Source organism: Sus scrofa, chromosome 3, assembly GCF_054392235.1.
Source record: "Sus scrofa isolate SSC_HxYL_T2T_F1_AM1 chromosome 3, Sscrofa_HxYL_maternal_Yorkshire_Landrace_v2.0, whole genome shotgun sequence".
Lineage (NCBI taxonomy): Eukaryota > Metazoa > Chordata > Mammalia > Artiodactyla > Suidae > Sus > Sus scrofa.
Window position 1 is genome coordinate 122,142,416 of NC_139385.1, and position 17,640 is coordinate 122,160,055.

Consider the following 17,640-nt stretch of genomic DNA (forward strand, 5'->3'; position numbering starts at 1 on the left):
GTCAATCTTCTTATGATTTTTTTGTTTTGTGTGTGCATTTTCTGACAATGTATATCACTATCTAGCTGGCCTGTCTACCCTCAAAACCCAGACTGGTGATTCCCTCTAGCAATGCTAAGATATCCTTCTTTATCTCTGTGATTCTCCAGATATGAAATGTGGCTAAATATACAGACTGATCCCTAGGCCATATCATCTTCTGTTCTTGCCATCTGGGAGCAATAATATGTTTGATTTTTAAAAATTTTGTTATAGTTGATTTACAATGTTCTGTCAATTTCTCCTGTACAGGAAAGTAACTCAGTTATACATATATATATACACATTCTTTTTTTTTCACATTTTATTTTAATCTTAGGTCTACAATTAACCAAATGTGTGACCTTGAGCAAGTTTCTCCATCTCTCCGAAGGGGTGGAACTGAGTCTCTTTGGAGAAATAAGTCTGTGATTCTCTGACTAATCATTCTTCATCCACCTTCTGTAGAATATTACTGGTCCATCATGAAGCTTTCAGGGGTTTGGAAAAGTGTTTTGTTGCTAGGACCCAGGCAAGTGGCTATAGAGAAGTATGGGCATCTAACCAGTATGAGACCCTGGAGAAGTTTTTTGTTTTTGTTTGTTTGCTTATTTTTAGCTTTTTATGGCCGAACCTGTGACGTATGGAAGTTCTCAGGCTAGAGGTCAAATCAGAGCTATAGCCGCTGGCCTACACCACAGCCACAGCAATGCCAGATCCAAGCTTCGTCTGCGAGCTACACACACCTCACGGCAATGCTGGATCCTTAACCCACTGAGCAAAAGCCAGGGATCGAACCTGCATCCTCATGGATACTAGTCAGATTTGTTACCACTGAGCCACACGGGAACTCCTTTTTTTATTTATTTATTTTTAAGCTTTTTAGGGCCACACCTGTGGCATAAGAAGAAGTTTTAATTCATTGGCCACATTTTGCTAACGAAGAAACTAAAACCCAAGGAAGTGCAGGGAGTAACCTTACCCCATGCAAAATCAGAACCAGAATCTGGGACTCAGCTCCCAACTTAGTGGCCTTTGTATACACGACCTCCAGCCTCCAGGTCGGAAATGGACATTGATATTCACAAACCAATCTCCAGTGGACTCTGATTTATTCATTATGATGTAGCCACTTGGCACAAATATGTAGCAATTTTTTTTTCTTAGCAAATTCATACAAAGTCAGAGACACTTTCTCTGGTTTAGGATTACAACTGATCAGAAAACACCCAGAATTTCAGGCACTCAGAGTAAAGTGCCTTGTTCAAAGTCAACAGAGCCAGAACTGGAAGTGGAGAGCTCCAGAGAGACCCCTGGAAGATAATGGATGGTGACAGGCCATGCATGCCGTGCTTCTGGCTTCCTGAAGTGCAGGTGGACTCCCCACACTGTCACCTTGATCGATTGAAGCAGGGTGCCAATATGGCCACAAATCCCCAGCACGTGGATACAGCTGCATGTTTGTCTCTAGGAGGCTCTAGGTTAGAACATAACCTTACCCCTTGCAAGCACAAGTATAGTTGCCACCAGCCAAAGAGGAAAACGGAACCCAAACGAGCGAGTTTTATGACCACAGGGGTATAAACAAACAAACAAACAAAAAGAGACAGAGAGAAAAGAGAACATGGGGTTTGTTTATCAGGCGGTTTTTGCTGTCTCTTAAACAAATCTGACCCTAGGTATAAGCTTGCCCTTTTTTAGTCCCAACTTCCCTGGTTATAAAATCATGTTTGGCAAGTGCTCTGGAAGTTATTAAAGTGCAGCTGTAAACTATGGGAGGCCAGAGAATTTCAGACAAAAGTTATTGCATCAGTAACTCAGAAACTAATTCCTAAAACTCTTGACACATTTATCCAGAGGGCTAGTGCCAATATAGAAATGGAAATCATTGTCAAGGGCCACTGTGTACCTGGAGTTAAAATCTATCATTCCTCAGAGCAGAGCTACGATTTTGGAAGAATATGAATTGTCATGTCTTTCACTGCCATCTTTCCTCAAAAACAGGGTCCGTTATTTTTAAGAAGAACAAGTCAAGTTCTGCTCTCTTTGTTTTTTTCCTTAAGAACTCCCCATTTACATTTTATTTCAAATTTTTTATTTCTTTGACAGTCCCACATTTAAACAGAAAGACCTCTTTTTCCTTATTCAATCGCACTGGCTTTATTTTGGATAGAAATCCTGCTGGGTACAGTTACAGGGAGCAAACTTTACAACAGCAATAATCGCTTCCACAGCATCTATTGTGGGGAAACTTAATACACTTTTATTAAATGGCTGAAGCTTTGGCTCCAGTGATCCTGAATTAACTACAGGAAAGCATAAAAAAGGGAACAAAACTGCCTTCTTCACTCAGCAGACTCCCACTGCATGCCCAACAACATGGCAGGAACCAGAGACACAAAACTGCCATCCAGGAACACCCCACCGGAGGCCCGCTGATTGCCTTAGGCAGTGCCTTCATCACCAAAAGTTAACAGACGGAAAAGATTTGATGGGATCCAGTGTTAGCAAGCTAATGAGAGAAATGGGCCCTCTGATTCACTGTTGGAAGATTGACACTATGCCTCAGAGTTTTAAATATACGTACACTTTGAGCCAGGTTCTAAGAATTTGTCCTAAGGCAGTATTTACATAAGCACACAGGGCTAGCTTCAGCATGATCATAAAGAAGAGAAATCAAGAGCAATGCCAGATCATTGAAAATGCAATCATTGACCTGATCATGTAATCTGTCTTTATTGTCTTCTGAGGTACCACGGAGTGGCAAAGTGCAGTCACAGAGAGCATATGTATGAATGGCTTTTCTTGTGTAAAACTGTAGCTAAAAGGCTGTTCACAGAGGTGTTCACCGTGATTATCTCTGATGAGCTTCTGGGTAACTTTTACTTTCCTTTAACAACTTTTCTGAATGTTGGATTTTTAATATTTTTTTTATAGTGAGGATCACTTTCTACTTGGGGGTTTGGAGGGTGCTTAAAATTTTTTTAAAAGACTAGCTAGTTTTTCTCTAAGATTCTTAAAACTTTTCGTGCCATGCCCAAGCCTAACCTAGTGGTAAGACACTATGAACCATTGTGATGAGTTCATGGGTGTGTCCATATGCCAGGACTCATCAATATATACAGTCTAATTCATCAAATTGTACGCTTTTAGTACATGCAACTTATTGTATGTCAATTACACCTCAATAAAATTGCTTTTTCTTTAAAAGGAAAGAAAATACGAAATAGTCCAGGTAATTTCCATTCTCCACACAAAATTGTCAAAATAACTATATCTATTAAAAAAACTGAGTCAGTGTTGAAAAGTAAATTTGATGTTCCAATCAGTGACAGGAGACTACTCCAAGAGGTTAATAGCCATAGTGAGGTGTAAAAATGTTCATTTAGCTTATTCTCTGTTCTCCAACGGTGTCAGTGTCCTTGATTATAGATAGATGCAGAGCTCACCATTTGACCTGCTTCTGTCTTCTTCTGTTTGTACCTTTTTGCAGAGTCCACATCAATCTTGGGTAACTTTTACCCCAAAATACATGCTTCAGTGCACTTTAATTTTCCTGCAGTAAATAAATAGTATTTGCTAGCTTCCCTTAAATAGCTATATAGCAAACCTGAGTGCTCTGAGACTTTGGGATCAGATAAAATTCCAAAAACTAAGCATTCTTTCCAGAGATAATTATGAATATACTGATAAATGATTTAAAGAGTATTCTTTCACTCTGCTGGTAGGTTTTCTCAGATATATATATTTATATATATATATATATTTTTTTTTCCCCCTGTAAGACTAGCTACTAAAATGGCCCAGAGGTCTTCAGTTGCCTACGAAGTATGAAAAAAGAAATACCAGTGGCTACAATGGGTTTAAGAATTGGATCTCCGAGTTAGCTGCACAGGAAGGAAACAAATGTGTGTGTGTTGCGGTTAGAATCACCATCCTCAAAGCCACTTAGAGTTCCATCCCTTGGTGCCCATGAAGAATGTGGGCCCTGAAATCTGTACAGGGGCAGGACCTCTCTGCAGGTTAGACCTGCTTCTCATCACTGTTTTTCTATGCTCTTCCTCTCTACTTTCCAATGCAACCAGTTGGACTGTGCTGCAGGGAAGAATTGGGCGTCCAGAGAACCCATTCCGAGTGGCCTTGGAATACATTTCGAGTGGAAACCGAAGCTTGTCTGCAGTGGACTTCTTTGCCCTGAAGAACTGCAGTGAAGGTATCTGAATCTGGCTTTCCCCTTCACTCCTTGGTAGCTTGTTGTCTTAAGTGGGTCAGTCACCTACTCCCACAATTAGCTGGGAATATGCACACTTATATAGAAAAGTTTACAGTGCTTTGGGGCTGATTCTGAATATTACCAAGTATTCCATAAGCCAATTGGTTTTCAAAGATTGACTAGATTATTATATTTGCATTACTTAAAACTTTATCAAGTAAAATATAGTCTTTGTTAGTTAACACATTAGCTTAACTTCCCTGGCAGCCAAATGCTTTCAGCTGTGGTTTGTTTTCTTTGTTTGTTTTTGGGTTTTGGTTTTCTGTTTTGTGGAAATTTTCAAATGTATACAAATGAATAGAATAGTGCAGTGAACTCCCATATATACCCTTAACCCATTTTCAGCAATTACAAATTCTGCCATTTTTGTTTCACTTATATCTCTACTCACTTCTCATCCCACCAACTTGATAATGATTATTACTTTACACTTTTCCCTGAGGCAAAATTTACAGCTGTGTATTGTAATGATTTTATTTAAGCTATTATTAAATGACCACATTAGAAATGGTTATATATGAATATTTTGCTTATTTTGTAAAACTCATTAGGGCATGGTCCACCATGTCATGGAATTCCTTTTGCAAAAGTCCTACTTTGTGAATTTATTTCAAGATGTACTACCAAGGAAAGGCATCTCTCTCCCAAAGAACAATTTAATGATTTTTTTTTTCTTTTTGCCTTTGTTGCCAGGAAACTCTAACCTAAACATAACACCCAGTCACAGTAATTATATCTGTGTAGGTTTTTTATAAGCTTATTTCCTCCTCCCTCAACAGAGTTTTTGATCTTCTACTCATATTTTTAAGATCATATTTTATTTGTATCTTTCATTATACATTGCCTCAATTCTGATTGATAAACAGGATGAGATAGATCGTTGAGATGTAAGATACAGACATAGACATAGATATCTTTCCTTGATTCTTCAGAAGACCTAGGGTCATAATTATAAATAAATATCCTTTATTATGTACCAGATATAGAAAGTATAAAAAATGGGCTTGAATTATACAAATATTCAGAAAAAGGTTGCTTTCATTCCTCCTGCTGTGCCTGCCTCTTCCCAGAGGTTCCCTGGGAAGGGAGTGAACCTGTGTCATGAAACCTCCCATTCTGAGAGGCCTAAGAATGAAGTATGGACAGGAAGGGAGCCTGTGGCACTCCCAGACTCAATGTCTCAATTTAGACTGTTCATGAACAACCACAAAGGCCCATAACACACAGCCATGTGTTGCATGGAGAGGCCCAGTTGTGAATCTGGAGCTGGTAAACAGAAGGGACTCCCTTAGGTAGGGAGCCCACTGGCCACCCAGCTTCTTATGTTGCTATAGCTCTTCATTCATTGCTAACCATGCAAGAACTTTCACAAAGTGGGTTTTTTTTTTCCTTTAATTGAAACTGATTTATGTATGGGGAAAAAAAAAAATCACCATAACATGATAGATTGAACTTCAGTTCAAGTTGAAGTTTAGCCTGTGATGTGAGGTACTGTGTAAGAAACATGTGGTTTGGGAGAAAGCCAGGAGATTATACAGATGTTTCTGCACCCATGAACTTGGGGATTTGTGAATGTCTTTGGACATCATCCATCCTTACAGATGTCAAGGGTCTACATACCGTCCAAAAGAGGCCATGTGCTAAAATAAAATAGAGCCAATTAACAGGAATATGTCAGAGAAGATATTAGTTCCCAGAACTGGCCTGATCTCATTTGAACAACATCAGGAGATGGGAATAAGAGCCTAAAAAACTCCAGATATCAGGCCCAGCACCAATACTCCTGCAAAAATCCTTTGTACCTTTTAAGAATCTCAACTAGTTGTGCAAAGTTTTCCTTCCTTACTCCTACAACTTCCTTTGACCATAAAATTCTTCCTCTTTAGTTTATGTTGCAGTGATCTGCTTCATAGTTTATAAGACCTGTTTCTTTTCTGCTTCTCTACCCTTATGAAACCAGGTGAGTTGACCTCTCTAATTTTTGCTAATGATCCAGAAAGTGTTTCTTCTGGCAGGACACTCTATTAAGGAGGGAGATAAGAAGTCTGCTACTGATTCCCTAAGGAAAGCAGATTGACCAAGAGGAAGGTTCTCATGGCTCAGCTACCTTCCTTCACAGGCTGTAAGGACAAGTGGTCTTCATGGGTAGGCAGGTGTCCTCTGTGCTCCTTCTCTGGTTTGCAATCCTGTGGCCACCATGGGGTGTGAAGAGATCATTGTGGATGGTTAAAGCAGAAAAGAAAAAAGTGATACCAGTGCTCCCTGAGAACTTCCAACTCTTCCTCCCATATGGAGCAAATTCAGTTTTACATCAGTTGGTGTGGACACGCTGCAAACAAGAAGCATTCTACAAAAACCCTCATATTTAAATGGAAGGAGCTGTTTTGGTGCATTGGGTAGACAAAGATCTGTGTTTTCTGAGGTCTTGGCTTTAATTAGGTCATGAAGGGTAGGAACTAAGAGGAGAGAAGTAGTATCTTTGAAGGGGGTGATCAGGACTGATGACATGCTAGCCAGGGTGTATTTAGATTTGCAGGATGTCTGGTCTACTTTCTATAGAACTCTACAGCCCTTCCTTGTCCCACATGAAAAGAGGTGTTATTCTAATTAAACTGGAGAAGTCTTACAGGGAATGTTGGGACAGTTCTCATATAGGAGATGATATTTATCTGTGGGTACCATCAGGCAGAGAGCATGCCTCTTTCCAATCTCAATTCTGATATCTATCACAATGACTAACAGTTAATAGATGCTTGGTTAATAAGCAATAAAAACTAACATCTGTGGAGTACTTACCATGTGCAAAGGCAAAGTACTCATCCCTGTATATGTATTATTTATCCCCTGTGGGCTTTATAATAATACTATAGAATAAGTACTATTATCCTCATTTTACATATGGGGAAAGTGAAGCTGATGGAAATTTCTAAAGTTGCCACAGTCATTCAGTTAGGGAAAGGTAGAGCCAAACTCACTCCCAAGACAATCTGATCACCAAGCCAGTATTTCTGTCCATTTCAGTCTGCTGCCTTAATGGAATTTGTAGAGGCTGGAGTTTCATTTATTATTGGAAATCATAGAAATTATCTTTGATTCTTCCTCTTATCCTTACATCCAGATGGCCAAGCCCCAGGTCTAGAATTGTGGCTGCCTTACATTCTATCTGTTGCTGTCTAGATGCTGTTGTTACTGCCTCTCAAATTTATCCTTCTGACTTCATTTCCTCAGCCATGTGCCTTATCCCAACCTTTGTGTATGCATGATGGGATTTGGGCAATAGCCAACTGGTCTCCCTGATACCATTATCTATTCCTCACACATTGCCAGATAAATCTCCCCAGAATTCCTTTTCCTTGTGGCACGTTCATGAGACTTCAGTAACTTATTGTCTACCACATCAGAAATATAGGGGCTAGACTGGACCACCACACTCATTTCCTGGGGCCCGGAAAATGATGGGCTGGGAATCGCCTAGCTGGTTGATGGTGAGCTGGGATTAACATCAGGATCATCTTGACTCTAACCTTGGTACTTTCACTATTGTTCAGTCCTGCGTGGAAAGCCCCAGGATCTCTGCCTGATTTCCAAGGTTCTTTACAATCTCACCCCTCATTCCTGCCCGAAGTCGTACCCTCTGTTCTCCCACATCTCCTGCCCTCTGGTCAGACTGGTTTTCTGTACGCTGTGCCAGGAGTGGCGCAATTGGTCCCAGGTCTTCCACAATGAACAATGAATGACTCCTCATTTAAGATCCAGCTTGGAGCCCAAACCCTCCAGAATGTCATTCACAAGTAAAGAAATTTATCTCGGAAGACTTTGCTCTCTACGTGTAAATTTAGTAGCTCTTTTATAATTATTTCTCAATTAGTCATTTTGGAACCCTAACTTGAGGTTCAGAACCTTGTTTTATATTTATTTTATTTCTCCAGGGGCCAGTTAACACCATGCTAAACACATAAGAAACACAATGTAGAAACTCGTTGACTGATTGGTTAATCAATTAATTGATAAATGCTGCTCCTGCTTTTATAGCTTTGGGCTATTACTCTACTACTTCCAAAAGAAAGTAGCAGTGAGCGAAAATTACTAGGAGGATGTTTTTCCCTCATCTTGAAGAGCAGTGTGTAGATTCTGCCTGATGGAAGGACATCGGCCCCTAGAGACGCCCATGCCTGGACCCCCAAGAAACTCTTAACCCTTTCATGAAGATCTTCCTTCAGCAGACAGTCTGGAGCAATAAATTGAGCAGGACGTGCTTCAGGACCTCTCGTGTTCAGAGAAACCTACAGAAAAACACATGTCAGAAAGAGCAGGACTAGCATTTTTGAAAAGGATTTGAAAAAGATCACTGTGCCTCTGAGCAACTCATAAAAATACACATTACAAACACAAGCACCTTCTATGTGCAAGGTCCTATTCTAAGCACATTGTGGTCTTTTTTTCTTTTTTTTTTTTGCTATTTCTTGGGCCGCTCCCACGGCATATGGAGGTTCCCAGGCTGGGGTCGAATCGGAGCTGTAGCCACTGGCCTACGCCAGAGCCACAGCAACGCTGGATCCTTAACCCACTGAGCAAGGGCAGGGACCGAACCCGCAACCTCATGGTTCCTAGTCGGATTTGTTAACCACTGCGCTACGACGGGAACTCCTTTTAAATTTTTTTTTTTTGGTCTTTTTTTTTTTTTTTTTCTAAGCACATTGTGTATATTGACTCATTTAATCATTACACAAAATATTGTGAGGAATGTATTATTATTTTCATCACTCCCATTATATGGATGGGGAAATTGAGGCACAGAGATCTAAGTAATTTACCCAAAGTCTCACAGCTGATGTTGGAATGGAGGCCAACTGGCTCCAGCATCTATGCTCTTCGCTACCACACATTGCTGCTACCTGTGGAAGATCACTCCCGGAAAGGATCCCAAAAAGCATCTAATCTCATTCCCTCACCATGTGGCAGTTGAAGGTACAACCACCCAAAGATTTACCTCCAACTTTGACACTCTAAATTACTGATTAGCTGAATGTGCTTTCTACCCCAATCTCATAGTTGCCAAGTTCTTAATTTTCCTAAGAAGCCAAGTCATAGTTTTCCTGTCCCTGCCCAGACTGGTCAAAGGCGGTTTATGTGGATCACCACCTTTTGATCAACAGAGGGCCCCCAGGCATGACAATCAGGGAATAGATAGATGGCTCCTGGGTAAGCCTAAACACATGTATTGCAGGTCACCATAGTTCCCCTTCTCTTCAGGAACCTACAAGAACCACAGCTGAGCTCTCCCAGGTCAGAGCCACCTTCAGCTCACTAACAGATTTCTCACCAAGTGGCGCTCTTGGTGCCTTTACCCTGTCAAGATGCTTTCATACACTTTACCTCTTCTGACCCATTCAGAATCCTCACGTTACCCATGACGGGTTATTTCACTAACTTCCATAGTTCAGAAAAGGAGAGGAATCCAAGGTGTCAAATGCAGTCTGACCATCCTGGATACCTTAAAACACATGTCCCTAAAGAGTTGGGGATGCACAGATATGTTAACTTCTCTGGGCCTAAGATGAGGGCATTTAAACTAGATCCACAGTCTTCAAACATTTTTTTTAGAGGCTGAACCCTTAATTCAAACAAAGTCTTACATAGAAGTCCAGTATATAAAATTACATAAGCAGAGCTGCCCAGAGGAGGTGAGGGTGGGGAACTTAGCTGTTCCACAGACCTTGAGACGCCCTCCAATTGGGTTTTCATGAAGTACAGTTTGAGAACCACTGGAAAATCTGGCTTTTAACTCTCTTATTAACTCCAGCTTTTAATTCTGTTATTCTGTACTTATTTAAAATGTGATAGCTGGAGTTCCCGTTGTGGCTCAGTGGTAATGAACCTGACTAGTATCCATGAGGATGGGGGTTTGATCCTCGGCCTCACTCAGTGGGTTAAGTATCAGGTGTTGCTGTGAGCTGTGGTGTATGTCACAGAAGCCACTTGGATCCTCCGTTGCTGTGGCTGTGGTGTAGACTGGCACCTGCATGCAGCTCTGATTAAACCCCTAGCCTGGGGACTTCCATAAGCTGAATATGCAGCCATAAATGAAAAAAAAAAGTGATAGGTAAATATAGTTACATTAACCATACCTTCTTTAAATGATTCAGACTAAGCCCAAGGCTATTGTACTTTGAATACGGGCCATTTGCGCAAGACAGATTTTTGTCACTATGGGTCCTGGCTTTGAGATGCTACTTATGGAGCTAGTATGAATGTTTCCATTAAAAAAAAATGTGTGGCATCTCCCAGCCTTGGTGTCCTTTCTCTCTTCTTACTTCATCAAAGACAGTGATGGGCAGTGGAGGATGTCCTCCTCAGACGAAAAAGGGACAAGAGGAAACAAGAGAGCTAAAAAAAATATTCTAATCTTTGGCCAGCCATGTGAAACCAATTAGCCTCTAGAGTAGGCTCCAAAATCCAGCTGGGTAAAATGAGGGATAACCTCATGGGCTCCTGGCATCCTGGCCCAAACTGGGCATTTTTTGTTCCAAAAGCAAGCAATGCCCCAGCAGGATCCTCAGTCTGTGCTTGTAAAGTGAAGATTACTGTGGCACTCTGTCTTGGGGCTGCTAACAGAAAATTCTCTCATCCATCCATCTATGTATGCATTCACGCATTCATTTGACAGACGTCTCCTAAGCAATGCTAAACTGAGCATGTAGTCACACTGATAGAAAGTTGTTTCTGCCTTAAAATTGAGTTTCGGTGTAATGGCGTTAAGATCCCCATTCTGCTTGGCACCAACACTGCTCCCAAAGAGGAATAGGTCCTCTATTTATAGAGATGTCTTCCTCCAAACTACTTGCAATTTGCCTTTCTCAGAAGGACTGAAGAACAAGCACTGAACCAGCTAATGGGGATTTAAGCCCCCTTTCCACCTCTAATTTGCCATTGAATAACCAACTCTGTGGATCAGAAGGGACATTAAAGGTCTCCCCCAGAATTGGTACACTGATTGTTTTTTAATTTAAAATAGGAATCACTATGTCAATGGCTATCACAAAATTGACCTTAATTGTGAGCATCAAAGGAGAAGATGGCTGTGGAGGTGTGTTGCAGACGATGTCCTGAGCTACCTGACTTCTCTGGCCTCACCTGGACTGAAGCCTTTAAAAATAAAGCTGCTTCCATATGACCCCACAATCCCACTCTTGGGCATATATCCAAACAAAACTCTACTTAAAAGAGACATATGCACCTGTATGTTCATTGCAGCACTATTCACAATAGCCAGGACATGGGAACAACCCAAATGTCCATCAACAGATGATTGGATTCGGAAGAAGTGGTATATATACACAATGGAATACTACTCAGCCATAAAAAAGAATGACATAATGCCATTTGCAGCAACATGGATGGAACTAGAGAATCTCATACTGAGTGAAATGAGCCAGAAAGACAAATACCATATGATATCACTTATAACTGGAATCTAATATCCAGCACAAATGAACATCTCCACAGAAAAGAAAATCATGGACTTGGAAAATAGACTTGTGGCTGCCTGATGGGAGAGGGAGGGAGTGGGAGGGATCGGGAGCTTGGGGTTATCAGACACAACTTAGAATAGATTTACAAGGAGATCCTGCTGAATAGCATTGAGAACTATGTCTAGATACTCATGTTGCAACAGAACAAAGGGTGGGGGAAAAATGTAATGTATACATGTAAGGATAACTTGATCCCCTTGCTGTACAGTGGGAAAATAAAATAGAATAAAATAACTAAATTAAAAAATAAAAAGTAAAAATAAAAATAAAGCTGCTCCCAGCACTCCTGCTGTGGTGCAATGGGATCCATGGCGTCTTGGGAACCTCTGGGACCCTGGTTCAATCCCCGGCCCGGCACAGTTGGTTAGGGATTTGGCGTTGCTACAGCAGTGACTTAGGTCATGACTGTGGCTCCGAGCCCTGGCCCAGGATTTCCATGTGCCCCAGGGAAGCCCAAAAATAAATTGGCTTTTCTGATGCCTCCTGCTAACCAATGCCAAGTGGGTGATAGGAGCTTGCCTGCCTTTCCAGCACCGAGGTGGCCACCACCTGGCTTGGTCACTCCAAGAGACCGAATCAACTATTCAGGGGTGGGAGCAATCGCTTTGAAGTGAAAGCTGAGGAGAAATCGGAGCCACAGCCTGGTGTCCTCACCTGGTCCTCGTTGTGTGCATCCTCCAGGTGGAGGGTGAACCCCATTTACCAAACACTCACCTCCTTAACTCCCTCTTCCTAAAACCTCTTGCCCATAATTTATCAGTGGACTGTGCCATTTAAAAGATAAGTGTCAAAGTGGGGATTTCATCTCGGCACGAAGATCCACTCCCATTTCCCCAAAGGCCTTCTCCCCTCAAGCTTTTGTTCCAGCTTTGCCCCCTCTCCCATTCCCAATAGCTGCCTCTCCGAGTTCCCCACATCTTTCAAATCTCAGCTAAAATGCTATCTTCTCTAAGAAGTCCCAGCTCAGGATTCTATTTCTATATATTTCTGTTTTAGAACAGTCTACTTCTTTCCAGAGTTATTTATGTGTCTTCCTCAATAGATGCTAGGTTCTATTTTTTTTTTTAAAGACTGTCTTTTTTTTAAAATCTCTGCATCCCAATCAGCAACTAACAGCGCTTTCCCCATGGTAAGCACTGAATAAAGGTTTTCTTGTTACAACCTAGGAGAGAGAGTACAAGCTTTGGCATCAGACAGAACGAGTGTGGAATTCCAGCTCCATCACTTACTACTCTTTTGAGCACAGAAGAGTTTTGTGGGTTTTTTTTAAACCATGAGTTTCGATTTGGTCTCATAAGTAAATGGGACTAATAATACACAATTATAGGTTTGTTGGGAAATGAAAAGTGATATCATGTGTAGAGCCCCTAGCACAGTGCTTGGCGCAATAAACACCATCGCCCTCTCTGTCCCATGTCCCCTGACTGTCCTTATTCTGGAACCAGGGCTGAATAATTCTGCACAACTAGCCCAGGGTATGTTGTATATTTGCAGGTTTACACCCACCTTTCACTTTATTTTGTTGTTGTTTTTTGTTTTAATATATTACCTTTTAAATAATATATTTTGTTTAACTGTAAGTTTATAGGATTTAATTTTCAACAATAACTCTTTACCGACTAGCTCACAAAATTCCTGAAAATTTGACAGTCAGCTCTTGCCAACAAGTACGAGCTGGCTGTGGCATTCCACTGCTCTCTTACCATCCTAGATTGCTTTCTAAATCCCAGACATTATATCACCTTTCTTAAACATTTTAGTATACATCTCTAAAAATAAAGACTCTTTAAAAGAACCACAATATCATTATCACACATAATAATTTTAGTAATAATTCCTTAATATTCCCTAATAGTTCCCTAATTGGCATATAAATTGAATCTATCTTTCACTTTGACTCTGGGCCTTGTCTGAACCATTGTGCCAAGGGAGGGCTTACCCCATTATCCACAGAGACCCTGACAGCCCATATCTACCTTCTGATTTCACAGGCAGCTGCTTCTCTATGCTTATGTCTCCAACGAAGTCATTTTTCTCCTTTGTGATCAGGTGCACAGAATCCACTGTGCCCCACAAAGGAGAAGGACCATTTAATCCTGTGGGGATGCTTGAGGCCCAGGGAAGACCTAAAATCCTTTGACCTGCTTATCACGCTGCCTCCTCAAGCAGATGAAGCATGGAGTCTAAAAGAGCCAGGCCCCCAGCTGGTGGAACCAGAAGAGAACTTTGTCTGCCCCTCCTTTCCCTACTGATGTATAGCTGCTGTTGGCAGAGACTTCCTGCTTTGGAATGGCTCATTCATAATCACTAATCAAGCCAATTAGAAATGCCCCACAAAGTGCTTAGGAACAGTAATGATTGCCTGGGCTACTATTTTAAATATTTGACCATTGAAAACCATCCAGAAATGGGAGCAGACACAAAAGGTTTTTCAATATAAATAAATAAGGAACCAGTGTGCTGAGGTCATTGTACTCCCCAAAGAAAATTACTTTCAAATTACAACTACATAAAAGAAATAATTGAAAAGATTAATCACACTAAAATAATTGGTCTATTTTACAAGTAATTTGGAGCAATATTCAGTCATTGACATCAATGTCTAGTAGTAAAACAGTAATGAATTTCATTCTCTGACTAATGTATTTATTTTATTAATGGTACTAAATGGTGTTGTTACTGCTTATAAATATTTCATAACTTTTAATTCATTAAAATGTTCAAGGAATTTCCAAAAGTATTTATTAGTTTTAAATCATCCTTAGTATTCAATGTGCAATTGCCACTCTGCCTGGGTAATTTAAAAAATTATTGTTTTGGGTAATGGGAGTCTCTTTGAATGTGGAGGATTAAGCCCCAGTTATTAATGAGACTATCACTCCAGACAGTGATGAATGAGGGGTTTGGTGAGGCTGTTTTCTCTCTTCGGGTCTCTAAGGCCCCTTTGTAGCCATTCCTAAAACCTGTAGCTGTGAGGCAAACGGGGTAGACTCACATAATTAATTCTGGAGATGATAAGAGAAAGGTCACCTAGACATTGGTTTCAATCCACCAGCTCTCCTGCCTCCTCTCCATCTTCCTGAAACAGCCAACAGCAAAGTGAGTATATTCCAACCTCATCTCCTCTATTTCTTTCCTTCTTCGGTAGAGGCCGTAACAAGTGAAATGGGCAAAAAGATCCAACCAAAAGAACAGGGACACCACATCATGAATAGTGGAGGGAGGCTAGGATTTGGATGAGGAAAATGTGAGTTTGGGTCCTGAGTTGTTTGAGTGCTATGTGTCTGTTACATCTCGTAGTACGAGATCATTCATGTGTGAAAGGAAGACGAGGGTACCTGGCTTAGGGTCCATGTGGGAATTAAATATGTTAGCGTGTGTGCCTATGTGACACAGTGCCTGGAACCTAGTGGGAAATCACACAAGGTCAGGTCTCCTCTCCCCTACGCCAAAAGAGTGTCTCGTGACAGTATTGATCCGGTGGCCTTGACAACTCTTAATTAACCATGATATAAACAATTGGTATGAGTCATCCAGAAAAACAGCAGGGAACCGTACAACTCAGGTGCTCCGAGAAGTCTTAGGGTGTCCCCTCCAGGAGGACAAGATGACTCTGCTCTCAATGCTGTGTCCCAACTTGGCTGACCTCCCTGCCTCCAGAGACTTGTCCAGACAGGAAGTGGCTGAAAGCATTTGGTTCTGGGCAAATTGGGAGGAGTCAGGATCCAACAGGTGGCTTGAGGGAAAGCAGGGCCAACTCTTCTCACGCTTGGACACTGGTACCTCGGAGATGTGCAGTGACGTACTGGGAATGTCCAAGTGCACAGAATCAACATGGTACATCTTTCCAGACTGGTGTGGGGGACATGTGCATTAAAACTAGCAAGGCTATATATTGGGCTCCAATGCAAACTGCACATAAATTTAAGATAAAAGAACTTTCCTGCTCATAGTGATCCCCCAGATTCTGGGAGGTGACTTCACCCTTGTGCCATTTGGGGAACATCAGAGAGCATGTTGGTGAAGCACCATTCGAGGGGAAAGAGGGACATGGGTAAGAGGAGGTACTGGGGCTGCCCACTGGAAAGCTGGTGCCAAAGGGAAGGGATCCTCTCAATGCAAGCCGTGCATGGGCGGAATAGTGGGCAGAACCCAGGCGACACAAGGCATCAGCAGTGGGGCCCTAAGCTACCAAATGAGGCGGAGAAAGGCTCCGTTCCTAAAATGTAGGTACCAGGGCAGGGCCAGACTAACCAAATATCACATTGCAAAGTCCCCTGTGCATTGGTCTAAAGCTTCGGTTTTTTTTTTTTTTTTTTTTTTTTTTAGGGGTGTGATTTTTTTTTTAAGATTTTTATTTTTTCTGTTATATTAGATTTACAATGTTCTGTCAGTTTCTGCTATACAGCAAAGTGACCCAGTTATACATATCTACATTCTTTTTTTCACATTGTCCTCCATCATGTTCCATCACAAGTGATTAGATATAGTCCCCTGTGCTATACAGCTGGATCTCATCTCTTATCCACTCCAAATGCAGTAGTTTGTATCTACTGACCCCAAACTCCCAGTCCTTCTCCTCCCTCTTGGCAACCACAAGTTCTCCAAGTCCATGAGTTTCTTTTCTGTAGATAGGTTCATTTGCGACTTTTATCTGGTCTAAAGCTTCTTAAACTTTCTCAAGGACAAAAGTGATCTCAGAGTTGGTTTTGGTTTGTGTTTGAAGAGGGATGGGGGGGTATTAAACCTTTATCTGACCATCTGGGAGACATTTTACTTCCTTTCTTCCAGGACTGCAGGCAGAGCTCCTCACTCAGGGCCTTGGGCACTTCCAGAGTAGAGGATGGTGACTGGGCTGAGGGAGCTGTTTGCTGGCTGATGGGCATAGACTGGGCACACAAGAGGGCTTGTGATGCTTTTTCTCTCTTTACTCATAGTTATTTTGCAGTTTTTGATAGTCTCGGTTTTCAAGTTATGCTGCGAGTTTCTGTGGAACTTTGGTTGCCTTTCTAGTTGTGATTTGTTTGGGGAAGAAACACTGGGAGGCAGTTTCTCAGCAGCTGCCCTGAAAGCCCCGCAATGCACAGGGCAGATGATCTCTGGGTTCCCTCTTCCCTCTGCTCCGACATTCTGGGGTTCTGTGAGCAGCATGTGGGTGGATGTAAAATCTTCTGGCTTTTGCTGCTTTTGCTTCTGCATTTAGCTCTTAGCCAGCATTTTGTGTCTATAAAAGGCTTAACAAACACCGACTAATTACCCGTCGTTAATCATTTATGCAACTGGTAGACCAGAGTCTTATCATTTCCTTCAAGAACTCGGGTGTAATATCCTGTCTGGATCCCAAGTCACACTCAAGGGAGTGATGGGGCTGTCATGGTGGCACTGGGATCCTCCCAAGCTCACTGGGAGAGTGGGCCGGATGGTGGGCATAGGCTCTGTGAGACCACAACACCGCTAGGATGCCCTTCGGCTTTAATGAACAGGAAGGACAAGCCACATCGCCAGCCAATGGCAGCTGAGAGGCCATAAGCTTTAATTAGAGGCTTCTTCCTGGAAATTCACATAGACTAATAGGTCTATTGTCTTAAAAGGCCCAGGGAGGTTGAATGCCTCAACTTTCTTTTGCTTTTATAAGCAGATCCTTTCAACCTTTGGGGAAATGTAAATATAATGAAAACTTTGGCCCTGATGAGCTGCCCATTGCTACAGGGGCAGGCAGCCTGAGCCTAGGGTCAGGAGGCAGATTGTCTGTAGGTTTATGGCTCAGGGACACAGAGCAGGGCAGGTGAACCAGCTGTTACAGCTGAGAACAGCTGT

At 41.8% G+C, this 17,640-nt stretch overlaps 1 protein-coding gene across 2 annotated transcripts in view; it reads left to right on the top strand.

The window, feature by feature from the left end:
- ALK (ALK receptor tyrosine kinase) overlaps positions 1–17,640 on the top strand; it is an 805,341-nt gene that overhangs the window by 623,539 nt on the left and 164,162 nt on the right. For both annotated transcript variants that reach the window (XM_085019699.1, XM_085019698.1), the window contains one exon: positions 4,104–4,231. In XM_085019699.1, the coding sequence (XP_084875825.1) occupies positions 4,104–4,231 (128 nt within the window). The remainder of the gene's footprint in view (positions 1–4,103; positions 4,232–17,640) is intronic.